Below are 16,608 nucleotides of genomic sequence, written 5' to 3'. Positions count from 1 at the left end.
TCTGAGCAGGGAAACGACCTCGCCCGACAAGAATAGAGGTCCTCTTGCCGAGCGTTAAAACCAGTTCCGTGACCTCGCATTTCGTGATTCCTATGGTCCTCATTAGCCCTGAACATCCAGATCGATTACATGCGATTGAAGCTTACGTCGACAGCGGTGCCATCGGCAATTATGTGGATCATGAATAGGTTTTGAGGATGAATCTGACTCTTTGTCCAAAGGCTGTAAAGGACGTCATTACTACGGTGGATGGTACGGAGATAGCCTCCGGACCAGTAACGCATACCACCCAAGAAGTGACGCTAGTAAGTCAAGATGGACACCATGAGAAGATCGTGTTCGATGTGATCAAGGCCCCTCAGTTCCAGATTATTCTAGGAATTCCTTGGTTAGAGAAGCACAATCCTCAGATCGATTGGCGAGCAAGAACGGTTCAGTTTCCAGAATGTGTCTCTACTTGTCACCCTCGACCTGGTGTTGCACTGGCAGCAATTTCCTCGGAGGCTCCCCAGTTACCTCCTGAATACCTAGAATTCCAAGATGTTTTCCGGAAGGATCAGGCTAACTCTCTACCTCCTCATAGGTCTTATGACTGCCAGATAGACCTGATACCTGGATCTACTCCTCCTTGTAGTAGAATTTATGCCCTCACCGAGCCTGAGAATCTTCACCTCCGACAATACCTGGATCAATACCTAGCGAATGGGTTTATTCGTCCTTCCAAGTCCCCTGCTTCCTCAGCTTTGTTCTTCGTTCCAAAAAAAGAAGGGGACCTTAGAACTTGTATAGATTATCGCGCCTTGAACCAGATCACCGTTAAGAATAGATATCCGTTACCTTTGATCCCTAAACTCCTGGACCAAGTCAGAAAAGCATGCATATATACAAAGCTGGATCTTAGAGGAGCCTACCACTTGGTACGAGTAAAAGAGGGCGATGAATGGAAGACAGCCTTCCGCACCAAGTATGGGCTATTTGAATATCAGGTCATGCCCTTCGGACTTTGCAATGCCCCGGCCGCCTTTCAATATTTTATGAACGATGTCCTCAGAGAGCTCATAGATGTGTGTGTTGTTGTTTACATTGACGACATCCTCGTTTATTCTTCATCGGAAACTGAACATTGGAAACACGTGAAAATGGTCCTCGAGAGATTGCGTCAACACAAACTTTTCGCTAAGTTGGAAAAATGTGTTTTCAACGTGACTGAAGTTGAATTCTTGGGATTCATATTATCACCTAGCGGAGTGAGTATGGATTCAAAGAAGGTCGATGCAATTCTCAAATGGCCATCGCCATCCTCCGTAAAAGGTGTTCAAAGCATGTTAGGCTTCGCTAACTTTTACCGCAGGTTTATCCCCGAATTCTCTCGAGTAGTCCAGCCCATCACCGCCTTGTTAAAGAAAAACAAAGGTTTTGAATGGTCTACCGAGGCGGAACAAGCTTTCCAGAATTTGAAGACTAGATTTATCTCTGCACCGATCTTAAAACATCCTTGCCCAGAACTCCCCTACATCGTTGAAACTGATGCTTCGAGTCTTGCCATGGGGGCAGTTCTATCACAAAAGGACCCAGTAACCAATCAGTTGCATCCCGTGGCATTTTGGTCCCGCAAATTCTCGCCTCCTGAAATCAATTACACTATTACTGATAAGGAACTTCTAGCTATCAAGTCCGCCTTTAAGGCTTGGCGGCATTATCTTCTGGGGGCCCGACACACCGTTACTGTGATTACAGATCACCGAAACCTGCAATATTTGAAAACCGCAAAAGCTCAATCCTCTAGGCAACTCCGTTGGGCACTATTCTTTGCAGAGTTTGACTTCATAATTACCTATCGACCTGGTACAAAAAACGGTAAAGCTGATGCCCTTTCTCGGATGGGAGTGGAAGAACATTTGATCAATCCTAAACCTGTACCTATCATTCCCGAACAAAGAATTCTAGGTGTAATCGCCACACAATCCATAGAGGAAGTTAAGGATAAAGCCAGGCTACTGGTAACTCCAGCAGACATACAGAATTGGCACCTGCAGGGAAAGGACTTTACGGTGAAGGACAACCTATTATATTTCCAAGAACGGTTAAACCTGCCCAGCACAGATTTACAGAAAAAGGTAATCTCTTGTCATCACGATTCTTTAATGGAAGGACATCCCGGTATGACCAAGACCTCGGAAAAGATCAAGCGCTACTTCTGGTGGCCGTCTTGGAAAAAAGATATCAGAGACTTTATAATGTCCTGTGGAGTATGCGCCCAAAACAAGAGTCAAAAGGAAAAACCAGCCGGCCTCTTACGCCCCATTGACATCCCGCCTCGCCCTTGGCATACGCTTTCTATGGACTTCATCACTGATCTACCTCCATGCTCCGGATACAATACGATCCTAGTAATCGTGGACCTATTCTCCAAGATGGCGCATTTCATTCCACTCAAAGGCTTACCAACAGCAGCAACTCTGGCCCGAGAATTTCTCGAAAACATCGTCCGACTGCACGGTTTTCCTTCAGTTCTAATTTCGGATCGAGGTAGTCAATTTATTTCTCATTTTTGGCGAAGTTGCTGTCGGTCAGCTCAAATTGATGTGAGACTTTCGACCAGCCACCACCCTCAAACCGACGGACAAACCGAGAGGACCAATCAAACTCTGGAACAGTATTTGCGCTGCATGCTACAACAAACTGAAAAAACTTGGAAAGATATCCTTTGGATAGCCGAATATGCCTCTAATAGCTCTGTCCACTCGGGAACTGGGAAGACCCCGTTTTTTCTTTTATACGGTAGTCACCCTAGAACCTCGGAGTTGGATCCACTCCAAGATCTTGGAACACCAGCAGTAGACCACCTGCATTCTACAATCACCCAAGCCTTTAAGGAAGCCGTTTCTCACCTTCAAAGGGCTAAAGAACAATACAAGAAAGGAGCAGACCAACATCGGAAGGAAGCCCCCCAATATCAAGTAGGAGATCAAGTCTGGTTATCCACCAAATATCTACCTCTAAAAGGACCACGCATATTCAACCCAAGATACCTTGGTCCCTATTCCATCACTACCATAGTAAATCCAGTAGCGGTCAAGTTGGACTTGCCCCCTCACATGAAGATACATCCGGTCTTCCACGTCTCTCTATTAAAACCCGTGCAACCTCAAACCCGACTAACTACATCTCCAAAACCTATTCTAGTTGATGGAGAACTCGAGTTTGAAGTCAAAAGCATCCTGGATTCCAAGATCTCCAAATCTAAACTATTTTACCTGATTGACTGGAAAGGCTACGGTCCCCAAGAAAGATCCTGGGAACCTGCAGAATATGTCCACGCGCCTTGTCTAATCAAAAGATTTCATCGAACATTTCCTAACAAGCCCAAACCCCCGGAGAAGCCCGGTTTGGGAGGGGCCTTGAGGGGGGGGTGCTGTCATGATCTCTGCTTCCAAAAGATCAGGACTTGCCCGACACCCTTGGAAGCAGACCCATAACCCCGGTTCCGAGTGCCAGCCAGTCCCAATTGGGACCTTTTGGACCCTGTCCTGGCGCCAGTGGCACCAGGCTCATAAAGATGCCCAGTCCCAGCGCTGGAAGCGCCGGGCTCATAATGCTTGGGTGGACTTACCTGCAGCAGACCATGCTGCTTACTTACCTGCCAGTTGAACCCCTGATCCTCTTCTGTTTGGGACTACTTTTCCTGTTGGGTGGGGCAGGAGCCACTCCCTAGGTTCAGAACACTGGAACTATTCTGGAAAGCAGGAACTCTTTTCTTACCTAGGCGTGGCTGTGGAAGGAGACACGTAAGCACTACAGGAGGCTATTTAAACCACACCCGATGGATGAATCTTGCTTTGCGTTATTCTGCATTCTCTGCAGCAGAACGCTCATCGTGTCTTCTGCTTCTGATCCTGGGCCTAAGGGAACAAAGGCTTACCATCCTGGAATCCAGTCTTCAGCAGCACCTGTAAAGACAAAGAAAGAACAGGTTAGCACTACGGTCTTCAGTGGCAGCGCATCTCTTACCTGGTCCATCGGCTGTCACCAACGCCTCGCGCTGCATTCCGGCATCTGAAAGACAAAAGCTTACCAGCTCTTCGCACGCTCCGGAGGCCTTCGGCGCTGCATCCCGCATCTGAAAGACAAAAGAAGGTGCGTTTAAAGACATTGGGCAACTTTATTACTCACGTGCCATTACTCCTTCCCACGCCGAATCCAGTGGGTATTCCAGCACCCTTCAGCTTCTCTAAAGCTCCGAACTTGTACCTGCAAGATAAAAGGGACAGTTAGTGCGCATCGTGAAGCAGGCTACAAGCGCTTACTTACGTGCTTCCAGGCGCTTCTATTCCTCACGCGGGTTCGATCCTCAACTCTCATCAGCCCGCCATCCGCCATCGCCGGAACCCTGCAAAACAAGAGATATCATTACAAAAGACTTTTAAGACATTTGAAGTGCCCAGAACTTACCGTTCGTGCAGTTAATGACGGACAGCAGTCCTCTGAGGTCAAGAGGCCTGCACCCTTATCCAGTGAAGAAACTGGTTACGGCACCCTGCCCCGAGGCAGATGGAGAGCTCGGCGTTCACTTACCTAAGGTGAGGGCGTTAACCTTTGGGGTTCTACAGGAGAAGAGAAAAGGAAGAGGAGAGAGGCACCCAATAACCCCAGTTCATTAATCCCATATTTTCTATCTGCAGACATCTTACTCTTCGAGTCAGACATACAGTGCACAGAGGTCCAGCCCAAAGAGCCAACCGTGTGTTACACATCACCTTTGAAGATACGGCATTCACCCAGTCAAGACCGGCGCCTCTGCGGGAATCAGGTGAGCGTTACAGTCACTTTAGATGAAGGTGGCAGTTCCTGCCTTCCTTCAGGCCTTTTTGGCGTTTCTCTAGCCTTCTGAGCGGTATTCAGGGCATCTTTCGCCGTCCGCTTCTGGCTATCGGTGGAAACGATCCTCGCCAGGCTCTCGACGACTAATCTGTCTGTGGAGGGCTCTGGTATTGACGTTACGGGCTTCGCGCGTTCTACGGCGACGGGCGCTCTCTGACGGAGCGCTTCATCTGGCGGTTTGGGGGTAGCGCCCTTATCTGGGGGAAGCCCGGTCGCTGGTCGCGTTTGCGAGGGGGGCTTAAGACTCTTACGGTCTGAGGAGGACGCCGGTGGAACCTGCGTCTCCGTTGGCGCTGATGGTTTCTTCGACGAAGAAGAGCCGTGGGTTGTGTGTTTATGGGAGTGTTTTTTGTGTGCGTCAGTATCGCCGGGGTGTCCATAAGCAGGGCATGAGCCGAACTTGTCGGGGCCGGGGACAGACGACGAGGAGCGCGAGCGCTCCTTAGAGAGGTCTATGACTTCCGCAACGGATGTCGGGTTATCACATTCCTCATCACTTTCTGCGGCGGCGGGTGAGGAATCGGACCTCGACATGGCATAGGCCGCCCACCTTTTGACCCTGCGGTCCTTTAAAGTCTTAGGCTTAAGAAGCTGACAAGCCGTGCAGCCGTCTTCCTTGTGGTCGAGGGGCAAGCAACGGTTACACCGTTTATGCTGGTCTTTCCAGGTAAACTTTCCCTTGCAACGCGGGCAAAACCTAAAGGGTGTCCTCTCCATAGCTGAGGAAATATTTCACTGTGATAACAACCCCGAGGGAAAGGGAGGGGAAAAGGAAAGGCATTCTTAGAGAGAAACAAGAAATGTCCCACGACCCCACTCTCCCTACTGTCTTTTGGCCGGCGAGGCCAGGCCACGTGTTCGGCAGCGCTGAAGGATCTCCTCTGTCTCGTCCCCACCGTCGAAGTTCTTACTCGGCGGAGAAAAGGCCTCGCAGCTACGTCGAGGGAGGGATCTTATGTATATAGATATTAATAAATAACGACCAAAGGTCGAGTAAATGAATTTGCAATGTCTCTCGAGGAGCTCCGCGTAAAGGCGACCAATATCTGGGCGGAAAAAAACAATCTGAGGGACCTCGACGCGTGAGGGATTGTGGGTGCACCGCACGTCACTATAGGGATAGTGCTACAGACACGCCTTGTCGACGTCCCGTTTTTGACTACGAAAAACAAAATGCAATACTCCGCAGTGACCACTGGATGTCGGACTATGCACAGCATGTTATTCTAAGCAGATTAACAAACATCAGAAACAAAGATTCTAATGCTGGATGCAGTTTTCCAAAATGTGTCTGCAGATCCCGGACTACACTCCAGCATACCCGACGGACTTGCCACATGGTTTTAATTGAAGAACCCTTGGGGTAACACCCCCTGCTTACCATACTTCAACTTGCCTTGCCTTCCGGGGTCAAATGACGTGTCAGCTGACCACCTTTAGACCATGTGTCTACACTATGGAGAATAAAAAGACACATTTTGGAAAACTGCATCTAGCGTTACACTCTTTGTATTCATAAGATTCTCCCAAAAAGCTTTTTTTTGCAAGGTAACCAGGACTTTCCACTGGTCCCATAGAAGTACTGTCAAGGTATACCATGACTCAGTGCATTTCACTTTGGTAGCTTTAGCCTTTGGTACATTCCCAACAGTGGTAAGGAACTGCCACACCCATGATTCTCTCTGGGTGCTAGAGGTAGGCACTTCCCATACCTCATCATTGTGGTCCTTTTCATTGTCTTTGGAAGTACTGCCCTTTTTGTGTTGTGTATGTCCTACTGCTGGTGATGGTGGCTCCTGGGGAGGAGAGATGGCAACAGCTAATGCCATTTTTAAAATAAATGGCAGTTTTGCTAATATTTTTCCAAGTATGTGCTCTGTGCTAGATTATTGGATAATGAGTAAGAATAGGTGTAGGGCTGTGCAATTGTACATTTTAATTTGAAAAGTTCCTAGATCAGCAGAAAATGCAGTTCCGAACTATCTGCAAAGCACGGACCCGCTCGCGAAGTGCGGACGCGTTCGTGAACACATCATACAGCGCAAGGTCTCATGACGCTGTCCTAACAGTCTGCGATGACGTCAGACGTTCGTGGACTCCGATGGGGGCAAAAAAACTGGAAAAGTTGTGAAAAGTGTATAGAAATGTTAACAATGATTCTAGAGGTGGGAAATGGCAGAGTTGTAAGGTGAAACTTAGCAAATTGGACAGAAATGTTGCTATAATGGGGTAATGATGATATTACTAAGTTGTAGGAAATTAGCGGGCATGGGGAAAAACCCATGAAATTCACTGAAGAAACTTTGTTAAAGGGACGTTATGGTTAAGTTGCCCTATTAACCTATGAAATTCAATGAAAAAACTTTGTTAAAGGGACGTTATGGTTACGAGTAAAACTGAAAAACCTCAGAAATTCACCAGTTATGGTAAGCTAAGCAACCATAACTCGCGCCACCACTGTGCTCTGCTAAGACTAACACCCAGGACATCAAAGATGACATCACAAATAGGACTTGAACGTGATCGGTTTGGCCAGTGGGAGCCAATGGAGGGCCCCAAGAACAGATATGGGCACCATAAGGAGCTGCAGTGGCAACACAGGCAGCCATATTCTGTAATAACTGAAGCCGATGTATCAAATGAAAGGTTGGGACAGGTAGAGGGCATTGTAGTAGTCAATCCGACTATTTAAAAGAGAAGCCACAACCGAGGGGCGTAAATGCCTTGGGAGAAAGGGTAATATCTTGCAAAGCGTTCTCAAGAACAATTGGCCAGTCTTGCATACTGCACGAACCTGAGGATGACGATAAGGATGAAAGAACGACTCCCAGATTCTTGACCACGTCACTGGATTACAGAAGTCGCCAAGTGAGGAGGGCCAAAATGAAGGAGACTTTACTTTAAAATATTTGTAACACGCATTCCAGGCTCTTGTAGCCGCCATGAAGAAAGCACATTTCATCACATAGGTCAGTTTGCAGGCTGTGATTTTAAGTTAACTGGAGTTCTTTGAACTTAATGTCCTGCTACTCGATTTATGCACCAATGCAATGCCTCACTCAGATACAAAGGCTAAACCCATTGAGACATTTATGGGTAATCACCAAGAAATGAAAGTTGATTCTTGCCTGTATGGGCAGCCAGTGTAAATGACGCCTGGCATCGGATATATGATTCCTTCTCTGCAAACCAGTGATTACTCTCACAGCACTGTTCTGAATAATTTGCAGTTGAGTACATTCTTTTTTGGCTATGCCCACAAGCAAGCTACAATAATAGTCAATTTTTTAACCAATTATGGCTCTTGCCATGGTTTCACAATTAACTTTTGAGATAAAAGGACGAAGCTGCACTAGCAGCTTAATGTAATATGCAGCAGAGTAGACTAGGCTGCTCACCTGGGCCCTCATATTCAGTTTCTGGTCCAAGTACATCCCCAAGGTTTTAACTTTTTCTTTTGTGGAGATACTACATCCTGCCACTTGGAAGTAAGTGTAGTCAGTTCCCAATTTGTGAATCGTCCCCTCAGTGCAAACCAACATTAGCTCTATTTTTTCCTTTTTCAGTGGCAGGCCATTGTTAACCATCCTTGACTGGATGAGTCCATATATTTTATTAATGGTTTCTTCAACATCTTTATGCTTACCAGTCAAAGGGATGACACATTGCGTGTCATCAGAATAATTGGTAAAGGCAACATTATTTTTCATCAGTAGGCGAAAAAGAGGCACAGTAAAAAATGTATAAAGCGAGGGAGAAAGACAAGCTCCCTGAGGCATACCATATGTACGAGCTTCAGCAACCTTACTACAGACTCTGTACCAAACCCGCCACCTCCCTTAGCCTGGTGATGAATAGTGAATAGACCAAGAAATAGAGTGAGAAAGGGAACCCACCACCACAATCTGTTTGGTCCTCAGAGTTTCGGCCAGCTCTGGTCCATCCAACTCCTCACGTCCTCCAGGCAAGCGCACAGACCAGAAGACACCCTGACCGCGTCAAGATCTAACCAGACCAGGATCTGGGTGTCGTCAGCGTACACCTGAACCCGTGGGAGCAGATGAGATCCAACAATGGCCGAACATAGATGTTAGACAAAATTGGGGACAGAGCTGAGCCTTCTGGAACACCATACGACAGTGGGTAAAAAGAAGAGTGAACAGTAGGAAGAAACAGATTAGCCTCCGTCAGGAAGGATGAGAACGAGGCCAGGTCAGGCCTGGAGAGACCCACCGTGGCCATGCCTGATAGAAAGGTGGAGTGGTCGAGCGTATCAAATGTCGCCAACATATCAAGTAATATCAAGGCTCTTACCCCACCACGATCCAACAGGATGGCTAGATCGTCAAGCACGGACACAGGATACACACTGTTCCACGCCCCGGTCGGATGCCCGACTGGAAGGGATATAAGAAAGAAGAGATTTCCAGAAAAGAAGAAAGAAGAGGTGATACCAAGGGCATATAATGTATTCTATTTGGAAAGAGTGCCTCTAGTGGCAACTATACGGTTCCTTAATCCAGAATTATCGGGTCAGTATCATCATATACAATGTAATAAAAGGCCAGATGTATGTTTGTCTGATGCAGTCACGCGCAGTAGAGACTGCCTACTTTGCCTGTTGTCAACGGTAGAGGAAGCTGTTGCCTTAGGAAATACATTAGGCCAGCTGTACGTTTATTTAATGCAGCAAATATACCACATAATGTATTAACACTCTGAAAAGGTCTCACCTCACTCGCTTTGGCCCGTGTACACAGGCTTTCACACTAGTAGTCTATATATTATTGGTTCAAGTCTTGTAGAAGTGCAGTACTTAAATGGGAGTGTTCTTATCAATTTCTTTCATTAGGTGTTTCATGAATATAATTCTGCTGGTATATCCATTTGGATAGTGATCTATCCACGCTGAATTCAGCGATCGTTGTCCCGCGTGGAACCACAACTTTTCAAGATATTCATCGGTCCGCAGATAATGGGAACAGGTAGGCCTAGCCACCCTCGGGTACATATGGCAGGAAGGGGAGGCAGTGGACTTTCAGCGGCTGCAGGAAGAGACGGGAGTACATGGTGGCCAATATATAGCCTACACTAGGCTGGTGAAAAAGACTAGAGAAAGATGGCCTGAGACAGTGCTAGCGGAAGACCCAGACGCCTCCCTGGAAACCATGTATGATGTATCGGAGGGCGGGCACGAAATATCGAGGATATATGAGCTCCTGCGAGTAAGGGCAGGAAAGGAGTTGCTCCAATTGAGACAAGATTGGGAGGAGGAGGTGGGAGGACCCATGACGGATGGGCAGTGGGAACGGGCCCAGAGGTACCACAAAAAGGTGTCCCGTAACGCAAGATTCCAACAGCTTCAATTGTATGTTACCCACAGGGCTTATTTAACCCCCGGGAAGATTGCAAGGTTTGGGGGATCAGCTATGCAGCAATGCCCCAGGTGTGGGGAAGTGAATGCGGAACTGCTACACATGTTTTGGGCTTGCCCGGAGGTGCCTAGATTTTGGGATGAGTTCAAGACGAAACTGGCTGGTGGGGGGGTGGTGCTGGATGTGGAATCGGCCTGGTCATGCATGCTTGGACTTTTCCCTAGACCCAGGCATTTGAAACACATAAGCGAGATGAAGGACCTTGCTTATGTATTGGCCAAACGTAGGATTGCCATGGGCTGGAAGGCGGCCCACAGACCTAGGGTGGAGTTATGGTGGACAGACCTCTTGAGGTGGGTGGAAGCTGAATCCGTAGTCTGGTTTGAAGCGGTCACCGGGGGGGCGAAGAGGAAGTAGGGCCCTTGCTGGCCTGGCAGCAATTGGTGGCCTCGTTGGCAAACCCTCACCAGGGTGACAACGAAACAGAGGACCCAGATGATGGCTGCCTAAGTATTGTGCCACCCAATGATGTTCCCGTAAACGACATGTGAGAACCGGCTCTAGTTTAAGGGGGGAGGGGGGAGTTGGGGAGTTTGAAAATGTGTTGGAATATGATGCTTTCTATGTTTTGAAACAGTTGTAGTGTGTTTGTTTGACCGTAAAAAATAAAATAAAAATATTTTTTAAAAAAAACAAAAAACTTTTCAAGATATTCAGTAAATTAAGATAGCCTTGAAAAAGACAGAGAAGGTTGAAACACGTGTTGGCTAGGCTAAAATTGAGCACGAAAGTTCTAAATGGAAGATTACAAGTGAACTGATAAAAAAACTGGAGTTACAAACTTGATCATCTTTGCTTAAAAAATAAGTGTATCTGAATCAATTTCTTGTGAGAGAATCCAATATCATTTTTATTGTACAAATCCTATAAAGAGCTGGGCATGATCTACCGAAACAATTACCCCCTTTTTTGGCTGAATATACAATTAGTTAGAGCATAACCAAAGTTTCTGTTACCCCCAGGCAGCGGCTCATAATACAACTTATTCAGAGGTGATGGCGCGGACAACACTTGACATGGTACACTCATTATTTAGAAAAATATAAATCCTTTGTCTGCCTGTGCCGTCCACTGATGGTGATCCTGTCGCCCACACCAACAAGTACATGTAACATCATGATTGTTTAATGTCTACCTATTGTAAAGCATACTGCAATCTGATTCCCTCCATCTATCATATGACTATTAGTATGGTGCTTCTGCAAAAAAAACATTTTTCCTTTAATGAATACAGAAAAAATAGTCATTAACATTGTTGCCTCCCTTTTGAAATTTTAAATAAACAGTGAGAGCATATACATATTCATATAGGGAGGTTTTGGTATTTTGACCCACCATTCAAACCATAGAAGAAAACTGGCGACTGCTACATCAAACCCGTTGCAAACATTTCAAGGTAGAATAAAAAATGAACTGCTAAATATTCCCGACAGGTAGTGTCTGCGATTGGCACAATCGTGCCATTACTTTGGTTTGAGTAAATGGCACTCAGTATTACTTGCTAAAATGGGTAGAAACATTACAACATACTCCATAAATAATGTACGTTTATTTTAAAAATCAGAGAAGAAACGGGTAGCCTCTGCACTCTCCATCCACAATGCCTTACAAACACAAGAGTGTGTGCTGATATGACCATAAGGTGTATAATGCGAAAAGAATCTGCTCCAACAAGAGATGAGGGGATAAGAGTCTTCCTTTCATATTTGATACCATGGTCATATACTTGACAGCCACAACATTAATGTAATGTTAATATAACATGAAGCAACAAAGGGGAACTGAGCCACTTCATTTCTGAGGTATTGGGGTTGCAACAAGGGAGAGGATGAGCATCTCAAGATTCCACACTGGACTCATTGATTTCAGTTTCATAAGTTACATCTGCTTCACCAATGCAAATGCTGTCTTGGATATTTTCAGACTGATTCAACACTTCCTCTTCTCCAGTGAAATTATGTGACACTTCCTCCTCTTCCTCTTCCTCTGCCTCACCATCGTCCTCTGCGTCCATCTCAAATACTCTGACATGGCGGAGGTTGGAACTTAGCTGCAAGGAATTATCAGGAATAGACAAACCAGAGCATCAGAGGCAAACAAATTCTGAGGTGCATTTCACTTCTTGACATGGTTGCAATTAGAAACACTGAGTAACAGAAAAAGAATCAAACAATTAGCGATGCAACTGTGGAAAGCACACCTGTGAGCTAATGAGACAAATGGTAAATGATCAAAGTGGTGCACCCTCTGGCATTTTAATTTCACAAGGTCTTCTTTTGGTTCTTGCTGGTCTCCCCTTTTAATTCCGCTCTTTATTAAGACCTCTGTGTAGGAGCAGCTGAATGCTTCTGCAGGAAGTCCCACCCCCCCTATCGCCTGTATGTTGGAAGCCTGAGATTGTGCCATGCTTGACACCAGCAGTTGTGACCATACCACAGAGAATATTCGAAAGAAAATACCCTTTGAGAAAGCCTTATCAAATGTATCCCCGAAGCAGTGACAATCTGAGGGAAGAACTACCCGGAGGAATATGAGCAAGAGCAAAAGAGGAGCTGATTGCGTCATAAGAAACGAGCGCTACACCCCGAGAAGACTGGCTGGATCCTACAGAAACTGATCACGAAGTTAAGAATCGAGTAGAATAAGTGATTTTTAAAAATATTTTGTATTTAAAGTGCAAATTTGTTAATTAAAACCTTATACACTACAAACAATTCACCAAAAAGAAACAATTACATTTCAATCCTAAAACCATTATCATAAAGAGAGAATAGATACAAACATATTGCAATTAATTCTCCCCAATTAAAAAACTAGTCTTGAAGTAAACATAATAAAAATACATTGTAAGAAACAGTTTCAAATAATTCACTAACAGATAGCTCTTTTGCAAATATAAAAGGCCACCCCAATAAAAACCGTTATCTCCCTGTCACAAATAACTGACCAAAATTGATCTGATTAAATCATTTGAAGATCACCAACTATATTTACATACCGTTTGTAATACCATTTCTTTAGTTTAGTACACATGGTAAGAATATGCCTTACAGTCTCCACCTCTGTTTTACAGTGCCTACATAATCTTTCTGCTCGGGGGGGGTATTAGTCCAGACACTGGTTAATTCATTACAAGGAAGGATATTTAAACGTAATTGCAAGATAAATCTTCTTAATGCCCTATTTCCTGTTTTTAACAAATATTCTCACAGGATGGCAGGTTTAAGACCTTGGAGAGCGTAGGCAGTGTATTGAGATTTAGTATAGAGGTATGTTTGATTTTCACACAAATCCCAAATACATGCTTTTTTCTTAACACTTTTCAAAATACAAACAGCATTAACTTTCACCATAGGATCCTTGTAACCTAAAACTTCAAGGAAGGGCAGTACTGTATTTTGTAAACTTAAAATATAGGTATTCTTGAACCTGCCTTCACTTTTATTTTTCTCTATTAGGTTTAGCAGATTTCCTTCCTCCCCTTCCCCCAGTATTATTCTAAAATACAATTTACAGCATCCTATTTTCCACGAAGTTAAAAGTGAAATAAGCCCCAACTCACATCATATTGCTTGTATTGGCACAGCGTTAGGTAATTCTAGAACGGGTCTACAGAGCTTCCCTTCCAGTTGTTCTAATTTATTCAGATATTTACCCTCCACTGTTTCTAAGGCGTACAAAATGCCGGGTATAATACAACTCTTGTATACCTCAAGAAAGCCTTCAACAGAGTGGCCTCCTTTACTAGCCATATATTTCTGTATGACATTCCACTTCTTTAAAATGTTTATAACTACCACCTCTTGGAAGAAATGTATGCTGGGGTTACTCAAAATAGGCATCCCCAGATATGGATAAGCATCAACAACCTCCAATTTAACGGAATTAATATGCCATCTAGAGGCAAATTTTATCTTCTCTTGCTTTGCTACTCCAAAAACCATAATCTTGGTCTTTTTGAAGTTTATATTTAGGTTATTTGCCTCAGAATAGGAATACAAACCGTTCAGCAATCTTTGCAATCCTACCAGAGTTTTGTCCATTAGAATTGTAAGTGATCTTAGAAGCTGGCTATACATAGTCAATAGACTGCAGGCGCAGCCGCCATTGTATAGAAGCTGGACATCGGTGTCATAAATTTAGTAAGCACAGACCCACGAAGCAGAAAGGCCGAGAACTGTGTCGCAGCAAAAAATGAGCTGAGATTGCGGACACGAATGGCGAGGCAGTCTGGCCTGGTACCAAAGCTGAAGCAAGCCAAGGCCGGTTATCTATTCGTGAAGGTGGTCAACATGAGAAGCTGAATCATCCTTTGATAAGGTGCAAAGAAAGAACACCAAGCGTGCCAAGTTTAATTCATTTAAGACATTCAAATGCAGCAAAGTTGACCAAATTGTGGACTCCTGTCCCGTGAGCCAAGGATGGAAATAGAGTTCGTGTTCGCACTCCTTTATATTCCAAGAGACAAGAATGCTTTGCAAGGCCAAGTTCAAAGACAATCTTCATGGCAGAAGGCATGGGTGATGAGACATTGGTCTAATAGGGTGGGGAGGTAAAGTCAAGTCCACCTCCTGGCACCTGGGTTTGAGCTTACGTGCTGCTAAGTGAACCGAATGTTCCAGACATGGCACGAGCCTGCCAACCAATTGTAGAGGGCCGTATAAGGAAGGTCCTTATAGTTTGAGAGCCAATGATATACCGTGTATTGACTAGTGTTGAAGATTACATTTTAGAGGTAGGCATAATTTGTCCACCTGACAGTAGACATCCAATCACAGACCCACCCCTTCTAGAAAGTATACTAAGAATTTCCCCTTGATCCTATCACAACCCCTCGTAGGTTTTTCTAATTTGCTGCGTTGTAGGACGTCACTTATGAAACATTCTTTGTATTTAAGTGTGTTTTTATGAGATATGCGCCGAGAGACTCGAGCGAACGTCCATTGATGTCCGTTGCAACTCCCTGTTTTAGACAATTGATATTGAAAACAGAAAACTTTGCCATCTTCCTGAGTTGGTTCGATTATTTGGTGTCCGAGATATTCTGCATCCCCATCCACTGCATGCATGCATGCTATCCAAAAGGCTCTAAGCTCACGTGGTAGCACTCAAGATCCAAACTTTTTTGTCCCCAGTCTTTCGTGCGATCGAATATTTCTCTGACATTAGCCTGAAGATCACAGGGTTTCCTGTGGAGAGCGACCAAATAGAAATAATCTTACAAGAAGAACCGAGACAGTGGGCAGGTCCCCCTTTGAGGAAGTCCCTGCGCGGTTTCCACGGGTGCTCTGTGGACAGAAGGCAAAGTGGTCGGATTGGAGGAGGAATCTATACCGAAGGCCTCGAGTCGATTAATGAACAAATGGTGAGTAGACTAAGGGGAATGGCAAATGAAGGGGATGGGGTTGATATCATTTTTGAGTAACTGGAAATATTGTGTAAAGAGAAGAACTAGCGTCTCAAGTCCTAATCAAGGGAATTCAGAAGGAGACGTCTCAAACGCCAATGGGAGTAGAGCAGAAAAATATAACGCATGGATAGGTTCATGTAAGGTGACGTCTCAAACCCTGTACAGCATAGCTCTCAACTCACCCGCTTTTGGCGGGTGTCACCCGCCTTGCAAAGGGCTGACTCACACGCAAAGCCTCCTGCACGTCCATTCATTCCAATGGGCGTCTCATCCGTCAGAAACAAAATCGGGTGATTTCACCCGCCTTTGCGAGTCAAATGGTTGAGAGCTATGGTACAGGGTATTAAGAAAAGGTGAGAGAGGGAAAAAAGTGTGATCACAGTGTTTATTAATGTGTAAAGATGACTAGTCTGTTTTGTTGAGTAAAAATATCAAAGAGCGATAAAAGTTGTGAAGTCATTGAGAAAGGTTGAGGAGCTATAGTGACTACCGTAGCGAAGTGGTTGGTATCAATCCAAAGGTAGAGAGAGATAGCTAATTAAGAAATTAGAGGCTTGAGGAGCGATTGGTGGTGCACGCTCATATCTGTTGTTTTAAAGGTTTTGAAAAAGTGGTGATTTAAGCAGAAAAGTATAAAAGGTCATTTTATAAGTATGGTAAGTATTGACAGTCAATTGAGACCTGTCATCATGGGAGACACTCCTCTTCTGCACTTATGTAAGAGACTGCCAAAGCAAATGCCCAAGCTCAAACAGTATAGTGCGGAATGGGTTAAAGGCACGGCAGATAAGATGTTCATGACATGGTCACAAGGGGGATTGCTGTCAAAAACGGTATTGCAACACATGACCACATACTTGCACACTGCAGACACGGGGAAGA

At 45.0% G+C, this 16,608-nt stretch overlaps 1 protein-coding gene across 3 annotated transcripts in view; it reads right to left on the bottom strand.

Moving 5' to 3' along the window:
* Positions 1 to 11,138: 11,138 nt before the first annotated feature.
* The window catches only part of ANAPC4 (anaphase promoting complex subunit 4), a 1,458,106-nt gene continuing 1,452,636 nt past the window's right edge, over positions 11,139 to 16,608 (bottom strand). For 2 of the 3 annotated variants that reach the window (XM_069631855.1, XM_069631854.1), the window contains one exon: positions 11,139 to 12,366. In XM_069631855.1, the coding sequence (XP_069487956.1) occupies positions 12,154 to 12,366 (213 nt within the window). In that variant the 3' untranslated portion in view covers positions 11,139 to 12,153. The remainder of the gene's footprint in view (positions 12,367 to 16,608) is intronic. The other variant, XM_069631856.1, reaches the window with a different exon arrangement.

Source organism: Ambystoma mexicanum, chromosome 6q (genome assembly GCF_040938575.1).
Source record: "Ambystoma mexicanum isolate Mex_15411 chromosome 6q, UKY_AmexF1_1, whole genome shotgun sequence".
Taxonomy (NCBI): domain Eukaryota; kingdom Metazoa; phylum Chordata; class Amphibia; order Caudata; family Ambystomatidae; genus Ambystoma; species Ambystoma mexicanum.
This window is presented reverse-complemented; position numbering and strand designations above follow the sequence as displayed.